This window comes from Hemicordylus capensis, chromosome 6, assembly GCF_027244095.1.
Source record: "Hemicordylus capensis ecotype Gifberg chromosome 6, rHemCap1.1.pri, whole genome shotgun sequence".
NCBI classification, from domain to species: domain Eukaryota; kingdom Metazoa; phylum Chordata; class Lepidosauria; order Squamata; family Cordylidae; genus Hemicordylus; species Hemicordylus capensis.
In genome coordinates this window covers 23,810,594-23,831,147 of record NC_069662.1, presented here as the reverse complement: position 1 = coordinate 23,831,147, position 20,554 = coordinate 23,810,594, and the positions used below count along the sequence as shown (strand labels likewise).

At 47.6% G+C, this 20,554-nt stretch overlaps 1 protein-coding gene across 1 annotated transcript; it reads left to right on the top strand.

The window, feature by feature from the left end:
* Positions 1 to 2,128: 2,128 nt before the first annotated feature.
* LOC128329808 (phosphatidylinositol transfer protein beta isoform-like) lies at positions 2,129 to 17,800 on the top strand. Its single transcript, XM_053261542.1, has 12 exons — positions 2,129 to 2,267; positions 4,255 to 4,285; positions 4,521 to 4,666; positions 4,742 to 4,833; positions 6,774 to 6,781; positions 7,062 to 7,136; positions 7,563 to 7,646; positions 9,385 to 9,462; positions 11,202 to 11,312; positions 12,190 to 12,312; positions 14,553 to 14,634; positions 16,793 to 17,800. Exons 1-11 carry the CDS (start codon positions 2,248 to 2,250, stop codon positions 14,598 to 14,600), a joined length of 816 nt encoding a protein of 271 aa, XP_053117517.1. The 5' UTR covers positions 2,129 to 2,247; the 3' UTR covers positions 14,601 to 14,634; positions 16,793 to 17,800.
* The last annotated feature ends 2,754 nt before the right edge of the window (positions 17,801 to 20,554 follow it).

Here is a 20,554-nt window from a genome sequence, read left to right as displayed (position 1 = left end):
ATCTTCCAAAACCGCAGTGCAAAAACTTCAAATGAACAAACAAACAAAAAGCAGAAATCTAGCTTGACCCAGCTAACCCCTTAGCAGCAAATTGTGTAGAACTAAGGCAGGCTCTCACCAAATCTGGATTTTGTGGCTGCAAAGTGACGGTGGAAAGTGACGGGTACCTGTACAGTAGGTTAGGCTTAGTGATACTGGCTGGTCCAAATGACCTTCAGGACTGAGTGGAAAATTAAGCCCAGCCCTCCAGAGTTATAGTCCAAAGTTCTAACCACTACACTATTCTGCTTTCCATGCACACCCCATCAAAAGGCAGAACAATGATCTTGGATCTCTATGGTTCTGAAATGGCATATTATCCCAGATTCTTCTCCATTAATTTGCAGTGACAAGATCAACAACAAAAATAACCAGAACTGTAAACATATGGCAGTTTAAGGAATAATCACAACCGGTGATCCTGGCATGCAGGACCAGTCATATAACTTTTCTTCTCTTACCAACAAAAGGAAATTTCAAACTAACGTAATGGTTAGTAAGAAGCAACAGACTGCAATTCATGCTGTGTGCTTAGTAGTTAATTCCTCTGGCTAGTGATAGTTATTATGATTAATGACTTCTAATAAGGGTAAAAATCTCCTTGCATAACAAATAATCATCGGGTGATGACAGCAGACCTTTTGGAAGGCGCCTGTTTCATCTTCTATTCTAAGCAGCCTTCACAGGAAGCAGAACTGATCTCTTCCGTCTCCACGAAATGGTTCAAGATTCAAGAAATAGAACAGTCTCAAGGTCACTAAGGCCCAGGGATGTCGTGGACGGGGAACGCGCAGAGCCGAGCGCCAGTACTTCTCGCCATCTCTGGCTGTCAGGGTGGGCATACCATGGAAGTTTTTCACACCTGGCTTTTAGTTCGCGGCTCCTCCAAAATGGAGGTGAGGGTTCACATCTAGGGCAAATTTACCCCCAAGTCCCTGCGAGCGATCTGGGAGCACTTCAAACACAATTCGGGTTTTTCATCACATGTTAAAGTGTCGCCTGATTTATATCCAGGGTAAAACAAAAAACAAAAAACACTTTTTGCATCGTTTGGGGGGGCAATTTTGAACTTGCAGTAAAGCCACTCAGAAAACCCACGGTAAAGTCCGCTGTCTGGGAAACCTAATAGGGGCTATCATGGAGAGTGCCTGCACTTCTGAATTTGCAACCACTGCTCGGGCCTAAGAGGCAGAACCCAAGAGTTCCAGTACTAACATGCTAAAGCCATTTCCTTTTCAACTAGAAATCTAGTTGAAAACTAGATAAAACTAGATAAAGTTGCTACTTTTTTTCTGGCACAGATTGTATGCAGGACAGGCAGAAACCAACAGGTGAAGTTCCTCCTGCTTCCCCCTGCTGGGAAAAGCTTCATGTGTCCGGTTTCTGCCTGTCGAGCAGCAGTTAAAGGCACAGGAGTTTTGCAGGGTGGGGGAGCTATATCTTTCCCAAAATATTTAGGAATCCAGCCAGTAAAGCTTTTACTGGCCGGATTCCTAAAAGCTGCGATCCGAGGAAGTCACTTGGGAGTAAGCCCCAGTGAATTCTAGGATTTACTTTCAAGTAAGCATGCAGAGGATCGGGATGCCTTTCCCGTCAGGTCTTTGAAAACTTCACTAAGGAAATCAAGAGTGCCTTAGGGGGGCCAACGCTCCCCTCTACTCCTAATACACGAGTCACATTTATATCCAGCGAGGGATTCCTAAAGAGAAAGGTGGCGGCGACGCAGGCGCTCAACCCTGCCTTGAAGGCATGTCCTTGAGCCTTGATCAAGGCTAAAAAAATACCGAAAGTGTCCGAGTTTACTCCTTTTCAGTGAGAGAGGCACTCTGCGCATAACTCAGAGGCGGTCCAGTGTAGAGCCGTTCCGCGGGAAGCCGGTTCTGCGAGCTCACCCCCTCGCGGATCTTTGACTCCAACGCAACCCTAGCATTCAAGTTCTCTCCCGGGGCTCCAGGGTGCTATCCTTCAAGCTCAATAGGCTGGCGTGAAGCCCCGCCCCGCTAGCCCCCCGCCCCCATGGCAGGCCCTTGCTCCGGAGGCTGTGCGGGAGGAGGAGCCCGAGTGAGGGCGGAAGTGGCGTCGTCGGGGGCAGGCCCCGGCCAGCGTGCGCTGGAGTGAGGGCGGAAATGGCGTCAATGGCCGGGGTGGGGGGACGAGGAAGAGAAGGCTTGGTGCTTTTGGCGTGTGGGGCGCTGGAGGGATTGGAGGATGGTGCTGATCAAAGAGTTGTGAGTACTGGGAGGGGGGTGGGTGTGCCTGCGCGAGAGGTCCGGCGTGTGGCAAGGGCTAACTAGAAAGTGGGGAGGGGGCTCTCCTGAAAGAGGTGGGCGGTAGACAGATAGACGGTCCTAGCTATGCATATGGCTGCCCCTTTCCCCCCTGCTGCTCTTCTCCATTCCCTGTTTTTTCATCGCCCCTAAGAGTGTCTTCGATGCTGTACATTTCCCCCTGTTATTTTGCCTGTGGCTCTTGGTGTGGTGGAGAGGCGTTTCCCTTCTCTAAATAACGGCAGCCCTTTTTAATATTGCTCTGCTCTCTCTCTTTGGCCCTTCTGGTGGATCCTGCCAGGGTCTATCTGTCTGTCTATCTATCTGGCACACACGCCCAGTCCCTGGCATCCTATCTATGATGCCCCTGCTTGGCCGCTTCTAAAAATGTCATTCCTGTTAACGTTCCTGCTCATTTGGGTGTATTTTTGACACTCCTTCTATAGCAAAACATTCATGGCTGGGAGGCGGGAGAAGGAATGTCCTGCTCAGATCTTAAATCTGGTATTTTCTTTGCTCCCTGCCCAAGGCAGTAGTCCTCTGCAATTATTTGAGAGTAAGTCCCATTGAATGCAATGAACTTACTTCTGAGTTTAACATGGGTGTTTGTAATGCCAGTGTTACCACAAATCACGCTCGGGCACTGCTTTTCAGGAAGTTTGCAGCAACAGATGGCTGGTGCATATGGAGGGTGTGAGAGGAGGGTGGGGAGAAGCATGGGGGGGAAGGCATGGGAGGCAGCTATTTAATGCTATTTAATTTACTAATTAGCCTGTCTCCTTTTTTACGGGATGTATAAATCTGTATCACAGAATGTTGTCTTCAAAGGCTGCAATCCTATGCATGCTTACATGAGGCTAACCCCATTGAATTAGGTGGGTCTTTTAAGTAAACATGCATGGGATTTATACTGCAGGAAAGTTTTATAACAAGCTATCAATGTGCTTTTCGCTCTGCATGGTCTTGATATGTCACAGTGCTTCAATCGGCAAGTACAGAAAATCCTTCTGTTTCAGGTGGGTTGGGAAGATTGTCTTGTCTTGATTACAATAACGCAGCTACAGCTCTGGAAGCCGTAAGAAGTTCAGTAACCTGAACAACAGCATCAACACTTATCTAGTTAACAGAGTAGAGCTTGAAAACGGGGGAGCATATTTTGACCTGCAAATATGGTGGTGTTTCTTAGATAATGTCAGTTTGTGAATAAGTCCAGAAAAGTTACTAATCCACACATTTTTATTGGCCTACTCTTCCCCCCTCCCCCGCCATACATACCAATGTAAACCATTTCTAGCACATCAGCACTAGGAACATAGGAAGCTGCCATATGCCGAGTCAGACCATTGGACCATCTAGCTCAGCATTGTTTACACAGACTGGCAGCGGCTTCTCCAAGGTTGCAGGGAAGAGTCTCTCCCAGCCTTGCCTGGAGATGCCAGGGATTGAACCTGGGACCTGTAGACATGCAGCTGCTCTTCCACTGAGTTTTTGTTTTTGTTTTTTTACATTTGGCCCCATCCCTTTCTTCCAAGTCTGGGAGGCAGAGGGACCACCCAACTTGATGTACTGAGGCAGAGATGATGTATTGGTACATAGAATGGTGCTTTAGCAGTCCTGGGAAGCACACCCCAGGCAGCAAAAAACACAAGGATTCTATCCTTTTCAGATTTCTGTCTCACTGAATCAACAGAGAGTCTAATCTGAATATGGCCTCTGCCTCTCCTGGCAAATGCAAAAGGTTATAAAGGAACTCTCTTAGGTCAGAGAGCACGGTAGTGCTTTATAGGTGGTGGAGCTATATGTTAACAGCATCAGTATTGTGTCTGTGTGTGTGCTTTTTATCTAGTAAATACAGTAGTGGGGCTTGAGCATTCAGGGGCCCCCCGTCTAACTCTTCTTTTTCTTTTCTCTCCTTCTTCCCGTTTTGTTCACCGGGAAAAAAACCCAGCCGGGTAGTCCTGCCTTGCTCTGTAGAGGAGGTGAGTTGCATTGATAGGCACTGTTGTCAGGAATTTCATAGTCCTGCTCACCCCTGGGCAAAGGATCATGGGTGACAATGAGCTGGCATAAAGCATCCCAAGGTGGCAGATGCCACCAGCCCCCTTTGCTCCCAGCGCGTAAGGGAGGGAGGATTTTGCTGGCCTGCCACCCCTCCACCAAGTTGCTGCCCTGATCTGCGGGAGCGGTACTCACTCCTCTCTCTTGCCCCCTCAGTATCAGGTAGGGCAGTTATTCTCTGTGGCCGAGGCCAGCAAGAACAATACAGGTGGCGGCGAGGGAATTGAGGTGCTCACAAATGAACCCTACGAGCGTGAGGGGGAGAGGGGCCAGTACACCCACAAGATCTACCATCTCCAGAGGTAAGGACCATCCTGCATATGGGCATCTGGAGACTCAGGCCTGTGCTGATTTCCCCTGTTTCTCTTGTTTTGCAGCAAGGTTCCTGGATTCATTAAGATGTTTGCCCCTGAGGGGTCACTAGTTGTTCATGAGAGAGCCTGGAATGCCTATCCCTATTGTCGAACTGGTAAGCCTTGAGGAGGGACGGGCGAAAGAGCCCCTGGTGTTGGGACGAGGGATGTGCACAGAACCGGGCAGGGGTGGGGCTGTGTGTCTCGTTTTAAGGGCGGGGGGAGGGTGCATTTACTCCTCCCCCCTGCTTCTCCCCCACCGGCTCTCAGTTTTGGTAAAAGCCTTTGGGGCAGCAGTGTACCTCCCTGCTGCCCCTTCCTTCTCTTTGGCTGGAAGTAACGGGTGCACATGCACGCCCAATACTTCCGGAGGAAGGGGTGGCAGGGAAATACACTGCTGTCCCGAAGGCTTTTACCAAAACCGAGCACAGGCAGGGGCTGGGAGAAGCAGGGGGAGTGGTAAGTGCACCCTCCCCGCCCTTAAAGCAAGACACACACACCACCAGCTTCGAACCTCAAACCCACCCATCGTTCGAACCTGTTCAGAGGCCCGTAAAAGGGCCTCTGAACAGGTTCGTGCACATCCCTAGTTGGGATTCCTGGGTTCTCTGGCAGGGGAAACAGCTGTCTGGAGCAGTGGCTTTCTATCTTTAAGGAACCTTTTGCAAATGAACAGAATCCCAGTTACATTGCAGACAATTCTGGGAAGTGCTCTAGGGCAAACACCCAGGCCGTGTGGAGTATTGGCCCAGCCCTTGTGCCTCCTTGTTGCCTCAGGGGCATTGCAAGGTTGGAGTGGGCCCAGAGACAAGATTTTAAAATGCCTCCCCCCCACCCTCACTGAAGCTCAGCTCATGAAGTAAAGAAATCTTAAATGAGGCTGAATAGTGGTAACAAAAAGCATGCGCGCGCGCACACGCACACACACACACACACACACACATATATATATGTATGTATAAAACACCTATGTGCCACAATAGAACATCATCCTAAATTATTTTTTAAAAGGTTTTGTAAATTGTGGAGGATGCAAGCCATTTAATGGTACTAGAGAAAGACATGCTGTTCTGGTAGCTCCAGGTCTTAACACTCGCATCACTTTCAGAGGATGAATACAACTGAAGGAAGCCCGGGTGGGTGTGTGGCTGGGGGAGTCAGTCATGTGACTTGCCTCTGGGCCCCCCCCCAAGGCAGTGGGCCCCCAGACAGATGTCTCCCCTTGCCCTATTATAGTTACGCCCCTGTGTTGCCTGCCTTGAACTGAATGTGAGACCTATTATGCACCCAGCATTTAGCTTGCTGGATGAGCAAGCAGCCTTTTTTTTTTTTTTTGGTCCATTATTGATTTTCTTGTCAAGGAACCGCTTCTGAAAAATCCCAGAGTGTTTCAGGGCACAGTTTTAAGCCATTGATCTCCAGGGCCTAGAGTTAGAGGGAAATGGGAGTCCCGAACTTCTGTGTTCTGAGGGGGATTGTTAACTAAACAATCGACAACTAAACAAGCAGGGGATTGTTAACTAAATTGTAGTTTTGGCTTAGATACAGTGTGCTGTGTTAGATACTGGGTAGTTTGTTGGCTTAGAATAGTACTGTGTATTTGTTGCTAAATAAGTGGCTACAACAAACTCTTTTTAAAAAGTTTTAAAAGGTTTTGTGTATTCTATTTTCTCTTGTAATTTGTTTTTTGTTATGTGTTTTAATTGGATGTTTTTGTTGTTGTTGTGAGTTACCCAGAGAACAATTTGTTGTGGGGTGGCTAACAAAGTGTTGTTGTTGTCGTCGTCATCATCATTATCATTATTGGTGGCTCTGGTTAGGGAAGACTCTCTCTCTCTCTCTCTCTCTCTCTCTCTCTCTCTCTCTCTCTCTCTCTCTTTTTTTAAGATTGTGATCCCTTTGGGGACAGGGAGCCATGTTATTTATTTATTTCTCTATGTAAACTGCTTTGGAAACTTTTGTTGCAAAGCAGTATATAAATATTGGTTGTTGTATTTCATTACACAGTTTTAACACACTTTCTGTCTTTCTCTTGTTTTGATCCTGTCTCCTGCAGTTATTACGGTGAGTGGCTTGCAGATGGGGCGACTGTGGGTGGGCAGTCAACGCTTCTCAATTATCCTCACCAGCCCTAAACTTCTCTGGCCTTGTGGACACAACTGTGTCTCCTATCTTCACTAAGCAGTGGCAACGCCCACCCTGTGAAGTTCACTTGTCGTGAGTCATCCACAGGAATTTCCCAGAGCATTCTGGGTAATGTGTCAATACATGTTGTGCATGGCCTTGGGTTTTGAGGGCTGCAGCAATGAATTCTGGGTCAGTGTGTTTTCTCCTTCTGGGACAGAATGAATACATGAAGGATGACTTCTTCATCAAAATTGAAACGTGGCACAAACCAGACCTAGGTGACCAAGACAACGTAAGTGGGTGGTGTGTGTGTGTGAGAGAGAGAGACTCTCAAATTTTCATCTTGGGAGCCTGATTTCAACTCATTATTAAAAGCAAGACCTTAGAGTCAACATCAGTGCTCAGTGTCACTGCTCAGAAATAAAATGGCATTGCGAAAGAGAAACTCAAGTATGTAGTACACTGCTCTGGGCTCCTTGGAGGAATAGCGGGATATAAATGTAAAATAATAATAATAATAATAATGTACCTAAGATTGTCTTGCACATATAATGAAAAATAAAATCCTTATGCCAAATCTCCCTTTTTAAAGTGTCAAGGGCAAAAGCTTGGGTTATTTTATCCATGGACCAGACACATTTGAACATAGGTATTTTACTGCAAAGAGATTTGCTCTGCATCACATGAGGGTACCAACTCTCTCCTTTTTCCTTGTCAGGTCCATGGACTCGATGCTGAGACCTGGAAGGATGTTGAAGTTGTTCATATAGACATTGGAGACCGGACGCAAGTGTCGGATGATGTAAGATGCAGCCTTGGGTCTCAATCAGCTGGCAAGAGAGCCACTGGCAAAAGCTTAACCTGATTATGGGAGACAGGAGGATTCTGGGAGGGGTGGAGACAGCCATCTTGACAGTGGATTTCTACAGCATTGAATTTTGATATCCTTCTGAGGGTCTCTAGCAGGGTTGTGCACAAAACCGGAAAACCTGGTTCAAGTAGAATCGGACTCGAACTGAACTGGGTCTAGTCTGGTTCTGTACACACTAGATCCGGGCCCAGTCCAGCTCTAGTCTGAACCAGTTCAGGCCCAGCGCGGGGGGTAATGAAATAAATAAACAAATACACACACACACAACATATGGACTTACTGCCTTTGCAGGGTGCTGCCGAGGCTGTGGGGGTGTCTCCTGATGTCTGCCCTTCCCCCGCTGGCCTCCCCCCCCCGGGTTGTTTTCAGCCCGTTACAGGCCTCTCTACAGTGGCCGTTTTGGAGGCTGCCACACATGGCCACTGGTCGTCTGCATGGCCCCCAGCAGATTTCCAGTGGGCATCCGCAGTGGCCTCCAAAATGGCCGCAGCCACTGCTGAGAAGCCCGTAATGGGCCAAAAATGACCGGGGGGGGAGGCCGGCAGGGGGATACGGAACACCAGGAGACACCACTCCCACTCTCCCCGGCGCAGCAGCAGCAGCAGAGCCCCTGAAGCCTCTCAATGGTGGTAATTCCACTTTTTTTGTTTAAAACCAAACCAAACCCTGAACTGGCCCTGGACCGGCCCAGCGGGTTCAGCTTGACCTCAAGCCAAGCCAAGCGAGTTTGAATGCAAGCTGGCTCGACCTCGAGCCGGCTCACACATCCCTAGCCTTGATTGATTGATTGATTGATTGTATTTGTTTGATTTTTAGACTGCCCTTACAAAATAGCTCAGGGCTGTTCACAAACATCGAAGGAGGTGGAACCACGCTGCTCACTCATTGGAGTGTGTAGCTGGTCTTACCAGCTCTGTTGGGGTGGACTTGTAGTCCTTATCTCCTTAACTGTGCCTGTTTCCAGCCCCACACATACAAACGCAGCCCAGACCATGGAGAAAGTGCTGTCCCTTTCAGAGCTTCATTTATTTTAAACGAGCTGAGCAATCTATTTTCAGTACTAAGATCGAGTCCGGGAATATTTTAAGAAAGATGCATATGAGCATATGCAGAATGCAGTTCCTTCACCGCTACCCTCTAGTGCAGGGTTTCTCAACGTGTGGGTCCCCAGATGTGATTGGACTTCAACTCCCATAATCCCCAGCCCCAGTGGCCTTTGGTAGGAATTATGGGAGTTGAAGTCCAATTACATCTGGGGACCCACACGTTGAGAATCCCTGCTCTAGTGACTGCTACCTTTCTTCCCCCCCCCCCCACACCCTTTTACTAAAAGTGATGGCAATGGTGGTGATGACTTATGCCAGAACTATCATAAATATTGCTAAAATTTTGTATTCTGTACCTTACCCTCCCCCATTACATCTTGGTGTTTTAGAGGCTGGCTGCTTTTTCTTTGTAGGTAGAGAAACTAGTTTCTACTCAAGCTACCTCAGTAGCACTTGGCAGGTCCTTCTGGAAGGGTGTTGGGCCCTGCCTTCTAGGTCAGAGGTGTTAGCCCTTTTCTGACAGAAAACATAGCCCTTTTCTGACCTGCTAACAGAAAGAATCAGGAAGCCTCAGCAAAATCTTGTCTTGCAGCCCTTTTTACACTCTGCGATTTCCGTTCCAGGATTACAAGCCGGATGAAGACCCAGCTCTCTTCAAATCGCCGAAGACAGGAAGAGGCCCTCTTGGTCCTGACTGGAAGGTATGTCTGCCTTTCAAAACAAGAGAACTTGCCTGTAGGTGACCTGCACCCCACTGCATGTCTCCTAGGCCTCTAGGGCAGGGCTGCTCAACTTTGGCCCTCCTGCAGATGTTGGCCTACAACTTCCATAATCCCTGGCTATTGGCCACTGTGGCTGGGGATTATGGGTGTTGTAGTCCAAAAACAGCTGGGGGGCCTAAGTTGAGCAGGCCTGCTCTAGGGTTATCTGCTGGTTGTAAGGAGAGAGGATTTGGTGGTTACAATCTGACCGCTAACTCATCTTCCAGATGGAGGCACAGTGTTGACTTGGACTGCCTGGGCATTTCAAAAGAGCTAGGGTTGTCCAGTGATTGCAGCACTTTTGTAGCTCAGGAACATGAGTTTGAATCCAGGGCTTCACTGGGTGGCCCCTCATGTTGCCTCAGCAACTTTCTTCTAAGGGGGTTGTTGTGAGGGCAACAACCTTTCAAGAGACAAAGGGGAAATTATCACCTCGGGTGGCAACCTATTGGCCAGTGGAGCAGGGGAGAAATGCCCCTCCACCACTAGGGGTGTGTATGAAACCAGTTCCGTGCATGCACACCTGGAGGTAGGCACTTAAAGGCACAGGGAGGGTGCCCTTACCTCCCGCTCCGGTGCTGCTTCAAAAAGCCGCTGGTGGGGGGTGGTTGTATACCCTCTTGCCACCCTGGTCACCGTAAAACTAGAAGTGGCAGGTGCGTGTGCACATATCACACATGTACACCTGCCACTTCTGGTTTTGTGCACTCTCCTCGCCTGTCTTGCAAAACTTTCAAGAAGCTTGAGAAAAGGAGGCTGCTGGCAGCCTTCCCCGCCTCCCTGTCCCCCATGCCTTCTCAAACCTTGCAAGGGCTGGCTTTGCAAGGGGGCTGGCCCCCCAGCAAAGTTGTGGGGCAAGATAGCATTTTGCACCTTGCCTCAGGTGCTGAAGCACCTTGAGCAACCCCTTGGGAAAATGTGTCAAATGCACTGCAAAATTAATGGTGCATTGTGAACTAGGACTTCTGGGTTCTCTGGGGAGACGAGAAGCAAGGGTGGTTGTGGGCGCTAGATGTGCAAAACGGCTGTGAGAACATTTTGCTGGGTCTTCTCACATTCCTTTTGGCTTCCCTTCAAATTCCGATGTTTCACCTTCAAACTTCTATTTCACAATGTTAGTGGCAACTCTAGTCCTAACCCTGAAGAACCTAAAAACTGCCTTGTCAGATCAGACCGAAAGTCCCTCAGTCCAGCATCTGTTTCCCACAGTAGCCAAGCAGACCATGAAACCAATTGCCCTGGCCTGCTATTGGCCTTCAGCTACTGGTATTCAGTAGCATACTGCCTCTGAACGTGGAGGCTCTATTAAGCTTTCATGGCTAATGGCCTCTGATAGGCACATTCATGGAGGAGCAGTTTGAGCCCCCTTTAAGGCCATCTAAGCTGATTCAGAGAGTTCCATACATTAATTACATTTTGTGTGAAGAAGTTATCTCTTTTAACTTCCTGCCCACTTAACTTAACTTTAACTTAGCTTCCTGCCCACTTATTTCATTGGGTGATCCCTGAGTTTTGGTGTTATGCTGGGGGCAGAGGGAAACCTCTCTTTCTCCACACGGTCATACAACATTTTTCAAACTTCATTCATGTCTGTCATTCCTGCCCCTAAACCCTGTGACGTTTTTTTCCTAAACTAAAAATACTCTCCTGGGTTGTTTTGTTTTTCTCTTCCCTATTAGCGGGAACTAGCCAATAATGAAGATTGCCCCCATATGTGTGCCTATAAACTTGTCACGGTGAAGTTCCGCTGGTGGGGCCTTCAGGGTCGAGTGGAAAAATCTATCCAGAAGGTGAGATTGGACTGGTGGATGGGGTGTCTCAGGCTTCGCTTTGGGCAGTTGTGGAGGAATGTTAAAACATGGGATTTGGGACTTTCTCCCCTTTGTAGAAAACCTTGTCAGAATTTTAGTGGCAACTCTAGGCCTACAACTCATAAGAAGGTATGTACTGTGCTATCAGACCAGACTAAGGGCCATCAAGTCCAGTGTCTGTTCTCCATGGGGCAAGTGGAGGTCTAACCCAAAAGCAGAGGCCTACTTTGTGCCAAGGACTTCATGGACTGAAACTGGGAGCTGTGTTCCTCCCCAGAAAGAATATTGCTTTGGATTCCCTGCTTCAGGGAATCCCTTGTGTTTTCAGAATCCAAGAACATAAGAACAGCCCTGCTGTCCCAGCCCAAGGAAGCCCATCTAGTCCAGCATCCTGTTTCGCACAGTGGCCCACCAGATGCCGCTGGAAGCCAAAGGCAGGAGTTGAGGGCATGCCCTCTCTCCTGCTGTTACTCCCCTGCAACTGGGACTCAGAGGCATTCTGCCTTTGAGGCTGGAGGTGGCCCACAGCCCTCCGACTAGTAGCCGTTGATAGACCTCTCCTCCATGAAGTTATCCAAACCCTTCTTAAAGCCATCCAGGTTGTTGGCTGTCACCACATCTTGTGGCAGAGAATTCCACAAGTGGATTATGCGTTATGTGAAAAAGTACTTCCATTTGTTGGTCCTAGATTTCCTGGCAATCAATTTCAAGGGATGATCCCTGGTTCTAGTGTTATGTGTCAGGGAGAAGAATTTCTCTCTATCCACTTTCTCCACACCATGCATGATTTTATAGACCTCTATCATGTCTCCCCGCAGTCGTCTTTTTTTTAATTGTTTGAAGTCTTCTCCTACAGCAAGAAAGGCGCCTCTTCACCAACTTCCACAGGCAGCTATTTTGCTGGTTGGATAAGTGGGTGGATTTAAGCATGGCGGACATCCGGCGAATGGAGGAAGAGACACAAAGGGAACTTGATGAGGTATTCTGGGGCAGAGGAGCAGACGGGGGCTTCACACACTGTAGGGGAGATTGGAGTGGGGTGGGGTGGGGTCAGGGGTGGGTGGGTTATGCAGGACTCCCATGTCTTCAGGAACTCCTATGACAGTAATTCAGCAAGTACAGCTTCTCCATTGCTGCATCTTGGGGAGTGCTTGTCCCCTGTACAAAATTCATCTGCGGAATCCTGCTTCATATGCCATCGTTATTGAAAGCTTAAGACTCGTGGCCACAAGCAGCAGGGCTGCTTTTGTGGTGGCTCCCTCATCGTGAAGCTCCCTCCTCAAGAGAAGCCTGCCAGGCCAGCTCAGCTTTCACTATTAGAAGGTTAGGCAAAACTTCCCTGCTTCAGCTAGTGAGGGGGGAGCCTGTTTTGTTTATACGTGTAATTTTAAAACTCTGTTTTTCTCTTGATACTGCTATTTTTAAGTTATGACGTTTGCCACTCGAGACCCTTTCTGGAGCCGTGTTTGGTAGGATGCAAAGCTTTTAAACAAACAAACAAAAAATCAAAACTCTCCATTAGAGGAAGAGCTACAAATGTGTTATATTTCTCTCTCATGGATATCTGACACAAGAGCCTCTTGACAAGAATGGGAAGTGGTAACTAGGACGACAGGCTTTATTTTATTAGTAAATGAATCAATTTTGCTTCTAGCTGTGTGCGGAAAAGGGGCTTGGACTTTAGAAACTCAGACTGAATTCCCTACTTGGCTCGAGCTCCCTGGATGAACTTGACTAAATGTCTCCCTCTGTCTCAGCCTTACTTACATAAGAACAGCCCTGCTGGATCAGGCCCAAGGCCCATCTAGTCCGGCATCCTGTTTCGCACAGTGGCCCACAGATGCCACTGGAAGCCACAGGCAGGAGTTGAAAGGGTCATGCCCTCTCTCCTGCTGTTACTCCCCTGCAACTGGGACTCAGAGGCATCCTGCCTTTGAGGCTGGAGGTGGCCCACAGCCCTCTGACTACGGTAGTAGCCGTTGATAGACCTCTCCTCCACTTACCTCAGGGTTGTTGTGAAAGGCACACTCAGGCCAAAAAAGATACCCATCCTATCACCGCTACTTGCTAAAACTTTATATGTTTAAGATGGCCCTTCTTTCTAATGGTGACTGCTAACTTACCTATAATTACAGAACCTTTGCTCACCCCTGTATACTGTCAGCCTTCAAGTGATGGTTGGGATTCATAAATGGCTCATGTTCCAACTTAGGAACATAGGAAACTGCCATATACTGAATCAGACCATTGGTCTATCTAGCTCAGTATTTCTTCACAGACTGGCAGTGGCTTCTCCAAGGCTGCAAGCAGCAATCTCTCTCAGCCCTATCTTGGAGATGCCAGGGAGGGAACTTGGAACCTTCTGCTCTTCCCAAAGCGGCTTCATTCCCTGAGGGGAATATGTGGGTCACATCTTAATTTTTTTTACATCAGTCTTTTATTCCAGCCCACTAACTAGAAGGACATTTATTTTCTGAGAAGAAAGATGGGAGTATCAAGGGGCAAAGGAGAACAGAGGGGTCTTTTAAAATCTATAATCGTTATATAAATGAAGATAAATACCTACTAAAATTAGGTATGAATGTTTCACCTCTGCATTATAAGCTGGTACCTGCCGCAATTCCCTCTTCTGCAGAACTGTTAAAAATTCAGAAGCCCTTGCATAGGAACATAGGAAGCTGCCATATACTGAGTCAGACCACAGGTCCATCTAGCTCAGTATTGTCTTCACAGACTGGCAGCGGCTTCTCCAAGGTTGCAGGCAGGAATCTCTCTCAGCCCTAGCTTGGAGATGCTGCCAGGGAGGGAACTTGGGACCTTCTGCTCTTCCCAGAGTGGCGGCTCCATCCCCTCAGGGGAATATCTTCCAGTGCTCACACATCAAGTCTCCCATTCATATGCAACCAGGGTGGACCCTGCTTAGCTAAGGGGACAAGTCATGCTTGCTACCATCTTTGCATCTGTTTCGTCATAAAGCATGAAAGAGAAATTATTATGAACCTATGAGAGTTTGGTAATATGCAGATTTATTTAACTAAGATTATTAGTAAATTAAAATTGATCTCTTCTTTGGCTTTAAAAAATAAATAAATTGTGTTAACGATTGGTTGTAGAGATAGTAGCCCTAATCCAGGGATAGTGGAAGTAAGTAGGGATAGTACCACAAGCCAAAGTGGCTTAGGAGGTTTCAAGCTGTTGAAGGATGCTGTCTTATTGTAGATGCGCCAGAAAGGCACTGTGAGAGGAATGACGGCCGGGGATGAGTGAGCGCCCCCTGCTGCATGGGCCAAGAAGCGACAAGGTAGAAAAGACTGAAGGCTGGCGAGGTGTGATTTGGTTATGGGTTGGTGAAAATGACAGGAGGACATGGGAAATAATGTTGGAAAGTCAGAAATGAGTTGGATGTAAAGAGTGATCCTCAAGGCAATGCTAAAACATAAGAAAAGCCCAGTTGGACCCAGAAGAAAAGTCATCAGCATCCTCCGACAGTGGCCCCAGAGATCATGAAGACAGTAGACCTTCCCTACTGTTTTTTCTCTCTTCTGCAGCCACTGCTAGTCAGATATGCTGCCTCTGAACATGGAGGTTCCACATAGCCAGTGTTGGACCTCCATGGATTTGCCTAATCTCTTTTTAAGGCCACTCGTGCTAGTGCCCAACACCATATTCTGTGGCAGTGAGCTCCATTAATAGAGTGTTGCATGTAGAAGTTCTTCCTTCTAGTCTGTCTCGAATCTGTTGATAGTCAATTTCATTGGGTCCCCAAGTTCTAAAGTTATAAGAGCAGATAGAAATAAGATTTTTCTCCATGCTGTGCATAATTTTCTAAACCTTTAGGAACACAGGAAGCTGCCTTATCCTGAATCAGACTATTGGTCCATCTAACTCAGTATTGTCTACACTGACTGGCAGCAGCTCTTCATAAGGTTTCAGACAAGAGTCTTTCTCAGCTCTACCTGGAGATGTCAGGCATGGAACCTAGGCCCTTCTGTATGCAAAGCAGATACTCTACAACTGAGCTACTGCCCCGCCCCGCCACTCTTCCCTCTAAGGCATGCGCACATGCATGTGCTCACAGGTTTTTGGATGTCCGCTCAGTTCATTTTTGATCCCGCTCAGGTTAAATCAGGAAGGCCCCATTCTGAATGCAGGTGCGCACACACTGCCTTGGTACTGCCGCCCAGAACAAAACTCATTCTGCACAGAGATGGAAAAAATTAGAGGGACCACTGCCCCCCCGGGGGGGGTGTATATCTTACAGCAGATAGTACTTATGTGTAGAAGAACCCCCTGTTTAGCAAAGGGAACAATTAATTCTTGCTATCGCAAGACTAGCTCTCCATCTACTTTAGCTGCTTCCCCCCGCAAACTGAAAAGTCCTCCAAAACCTTTCCTTGCAAGGAAGGTCCTCACAACCCATCAGATTAGTTTCCCTTTTCCCGTACCATTTCCAGTTGTACAGTGGGCCAGTACAGCTAGTACCTTACCAGTCCATGTGGTTAAAAAGGGGATGTGCCAAGTACGTGCCTCTCAGGACATCTTGCACAGACTTCCCAGCACCCTTGCAGCACGTCCCTTTATCATGTGGGATGCCCTGTTATCTGGATGGCTTCAGCAAGTCCCCTTTCTAGCCATGTGGGCTGGTAAGATAAAATCTGTCCTGGCCCAATCTTTTTAAAGGTGGAACAACCAGAACCGTACACAGTGTTCCAAGTGTGGCTACATCATTAATAATTTGTGTATTTGTGTTCACCACCACCACCATTAACAAATGTGGATTCTATTAGACAAGGGGTTCCCAACCCGTGTTACTCCAGATTTTCCTGAACTACAACTCCCATCGTCTCCAGCTATGATTTATTGTAGCTGGGGGTCATGGGAGTTGTAGTTCAGCAACATCTGGAGCACCACAGGTTGAGAACCCCTGTATTAGAGCGACAGGTCTGGGAAGAATGATTCAAACAAGGATGGGATTTTGGTAAGGTGCTGCTTGTTGCTGTTAATTTGTAGTTTTATCAGCAAGGCTCTCTGTTTCAATTTGTGTCCCTCAAAAATCAATTTTGAAAGTTTCAAAAGCCCCCTTCATATGTTAGTTGAAAAGGACAATATACTTGTGTACACCATCCAAAAAGGGAATTGAAGTCCCACCCGACTGGAGCATCAATCATTTCCCTCACTGTTTCTCCCATGTTTCTCATACTGACTGCCTTCGTCTGAAGCAGTGAAGGCTGTAAACATGAGACATGCAGGAAGGGGAGCGAGGGGAATGATTGATGCGCCTAGGTGGTGGGGCTTCTGCTCTGGACAGTGTACACAGTCCTTTTCAACTTAATGCCTGGGCTATGAAGTAATTGAAATGTGGTCAAATATTCAAAATTAATGATAGGCAAATCTCTGGGGTGAAAGGTTGCTTTGTCTCTCTTCTCTTGGTAATCCCTTGTTTCCTCTTTCTACTCCAGGTGCAGTGCCCTTTCTGACCTGAGATTGGACCTATCTTTATGGGACTCCGCTCTCTCTTTCCCCCAGCCACCTTGGGAGGGGAAAATGGGGTTCCCATTTCTTTCCGTCCGACTGGTCTGAACAGTATTCAAAAGCCACCCCTGCTTCTGCCAGCATGGGGAAATCCCATGGAACTGCCGTTTTACTTTTTACTGATTATGGATTAATAGGTGCCCCAGACACACAACTAGTGGGGTATGAAATGGGGAGGCAAGGACCTTTTTGGGGTGGGGGGGAGTCTCTCTCTCTTATTTTTACTCTGCCGGGGCAGGGGTGCATGATTATTATTAATAATATTAATATTCTGAATCATGTTTCGGTCGGGGGTGGGAGGGGCCTTTCTATAGGCAGGGGAAAGGAGGATTGGGAATGTTTAAACGTTTTGATGGGGAATGGGGTGAGAGAACAAGTTTAACATTTTATTCTTAGGAGTACAATTTTGCCTTCACTACAGAAGTCTAGAGATCACTTTTTAAGGAAAAAAGTAAAAGCAGTTTACTCTGGTTCCAAAGCACATTCCTCTTCCAAAATGGCAGGGAAAGTGGCAAGGGTGGCAGTTTCCTCCTTGGGTTCTTCCTGTGACACAGTTTGACATTATAAAACATGCCCCTAATTGACTAAAAAAAAAAGCGGTGGAGCCTTTCTGCCCCATTTATTAGAAGTGATTTCTTGTGCCTCCTTAATGGCAGCAGCTCTACTCCTAAGGCTTAAGAATCTGACAACTTCTCCCTGCCTCCCTCACCTTATCCCGGCCGTAGAGGAAGGAGGGCAGGTAGTTCTTCTTCCATTTGGGAGAGGCACTCAAAAGCATTGGAGCCGCCCTCTGGGACTTTAAGAGAGGCAGCAGGGGAGACTTCAAGGCCCAGTGGTGCATTGCTAAGGATCTGAACAGTATTTTTTTTAAATAAGAAGAAACAAAACTCTGACATCATTTTTTAAAAAAGTAAAATAAACAAACTTGAAGTTGAGTCCTTGTCCTGTTTTCTTTTGGGTTGGAGCGGGGGTGGTGGTGGTGGTGGTCACTGGCTCCTGTGGGTGAATGCTGGCTAAATTAAGTTCTTTACATAGGAACATCGGTGGCTGCCATTTACTGAGTCAGACCATTGGTCCATCTAGCTCATGATTGTCTACACAGACTGGCAGTGGTTTCTCCAAGGTTGCTTTCTGTCCTCCATCACCTTGTGACTTAGTCTTTCCCATTATAGAAGGTTTGGCGAGAGTGAGGATATACTGTTAATTGCAAAACGTCTGCGACAAACGTGGGCTTTTGGAGCAGCTTTATACTGAATCAGATCATTGGTCCATCTAGCCACAGTATTGCCTGCTTCCGCTTGGTGGCTCTGTCCAGAGAGCATCTTTGACTAAAGATGCTGAAGACTGAAGTTGCCTATAGAGCATGTGCACAGCCACTGAACTAGGGCTCCCCTGAAATACACAGAGCCTCAAAACAGGAGTGCTTGAGGGAAGACAGGGTTAGGGTTAGGGGATGCCAAGCTCAAGGGCTCCAAGACACTGTGTGATGAACTCCAGATCTCGCTCAAGAATGTCTGGGATTTTGACTCCCTGCACAGCACTCTGAATTCGTACACTTCCCAGTTAGTGGACTCCATCCAGGTCAAATCTGAATCCCTTTTTTCACAATAGGTGAGCCAGTCATGTAGGCCAGAACTCATTTAGAAGGAGGAGTCCTAAACTGCAATTGGCCCGAGACCTGGATTCCATCAGAGATGCACCGGGCCTCCTCATTGGGCCAAACAGCTGTCCATTCCTAGTAAGGTGGGAAGCCTCCCGGCTCTTTAGTCCCTATAAATACTTGAGTATTAGAAAAGCATCACCACTTTCCATCTACTATCTTGTGTCCAAATGGAGAGGCAGCAGGGATTAAGACTCCCTTAGGCAAGGACCTGCCTAATGAAGGTAAAACTCCGTTATTAATCAGCTGCTGGTTCTGTATTTTTATTTCATAATTCTTGTGCGTATTTCTTCACTCCCCCTTTTCCTATTTCTTTACTGCACGCAACTCTTGTTCATTTTAAATAAATTTCATATACTTAGAAGCGACTTCAGTCTGGTGTAAAAGGTCCCAGAGGAGTGCTTGCAAAACTCTTCCTTGTGCTGCTGTATACGATTGCCTTTAGAACCAAGCTTTAATGTTTTGTCTAGAGCCGGGCTCTGACTGTACTGTGTCAGGCCATCTCAAGCCAGACAGTTCTCGGATATGTTGAAACTCTGTCTGGGTCTGCTTAGTGACCCTGGATCAGTCTTCAGCTGGTGACAGCCTACCTTGAAAGAGCAGTGCGTGCCTAAAATGGGATCAGATCAGAGTGCATCTCTACTGTGAGGATAGATCCTAGGGAAACATAGTCACCCACCCCCCTCAGTCACAGTCACACTGTGGAATGAGCACCAGTTTAATATTCTTCCTAGAGCAAAACCAGCCACCAATGCAGCAGCCTCATTAAGCCCATCACAGCCAAACCATCTTCCTACAGTGGCTTCTAAGGGGCTCGATAACCCTCCTGGTTTTGCTGCCTGCCTGCCTGGGACAGCAAGTACGGGGGTTGTTGAATACCGAGCAGGCAAAGCCATATAGCTAATGGATTGTGTTCTGTCTGCTGTGCTGCAGGTTATGTAGCCCTGTAACTTGAGAAGATAGGAACCGAGGAAGCTGCCTTACATAAGAACAGCCCTGCTGGATCAGGTTCAAGGCCCATCTAGTCCAGAATCCTGGATGGATGCCTCCAGGGAGCCCACAGGCAAGAGGAGAGGGCATGCCCTCTCTCCTGCTGTTGCTCCCCTGCAATGGGTATTGAGAGGCATCGTGCCTCTGAGGCTGCAGGTGGCCCATAGCCACCAGACTAGCAGCCATTGATAAACCTGTTCTCCGTGGATTTGTCTAAGCCCCTTTTAAAGCCATCCAAGCTGGTGGCCATCACTACATCCCATGGCAAAGCATTCCATAGATTAATTCGGTGCTGTGTGGAAAAGTACTTCTTCTTGTTGGTCCTAAAATTCCTGGCCTTCAGTTCTAGTGTTGTGAGAGAGGGAGAAAATTTTCTCTCTGTCCACCCTCTCCACTCCATGCTATAATTTTGTACACCATCATGTCTCCCCTTAGTTGCCTCTTTTCCAAACAAAAAAGCCCCGGATGCTGTATCCTTGCCTCATAAGGAAGGTGCTCCAAGCCCCTGATCATCTTGTTTACTCTTTCCTACACCAGAACTGCATGCAGTAGTCCAGATGTGGCTGCCTGCACCGCACCCTAGATTTGTATAAGGGCATCATAAGATTAGCATTTTAATTTTCAGTCCCCTGCCTCATGATTCCTAGCATGGAATTATTGGCCTTTTTCACAGCTGCTTCGCACTGAGTTGACACTTTCAATGACCTGTCCACCATCACCCCAAGATCTCTCTCCTGGTCAGTCACTGACAACTCAGGTCCCATCAGCGTATATGTGAAGTTGAGGGTTTTTTGCCCCAATATGCATCACTTTACACTTGCTTACATTGAACTGCATTTGCCATTTTGTTGCCCACTCCCCCAGTTCCCCCCTCTCCTGTCACCGTCTCAAACCATTGGTCTATCTAGCTCAGTATTGTCTTCACTGACTGGCAGCAGCTCTCCAAAGTTCCAGGCAGGAATCTCTCCCTGCCCTACCTGGAGATGCCAGAGAGTAAACCTGGGGTATCAGACACTTCTCTTTGAGCTATGGCCCTATC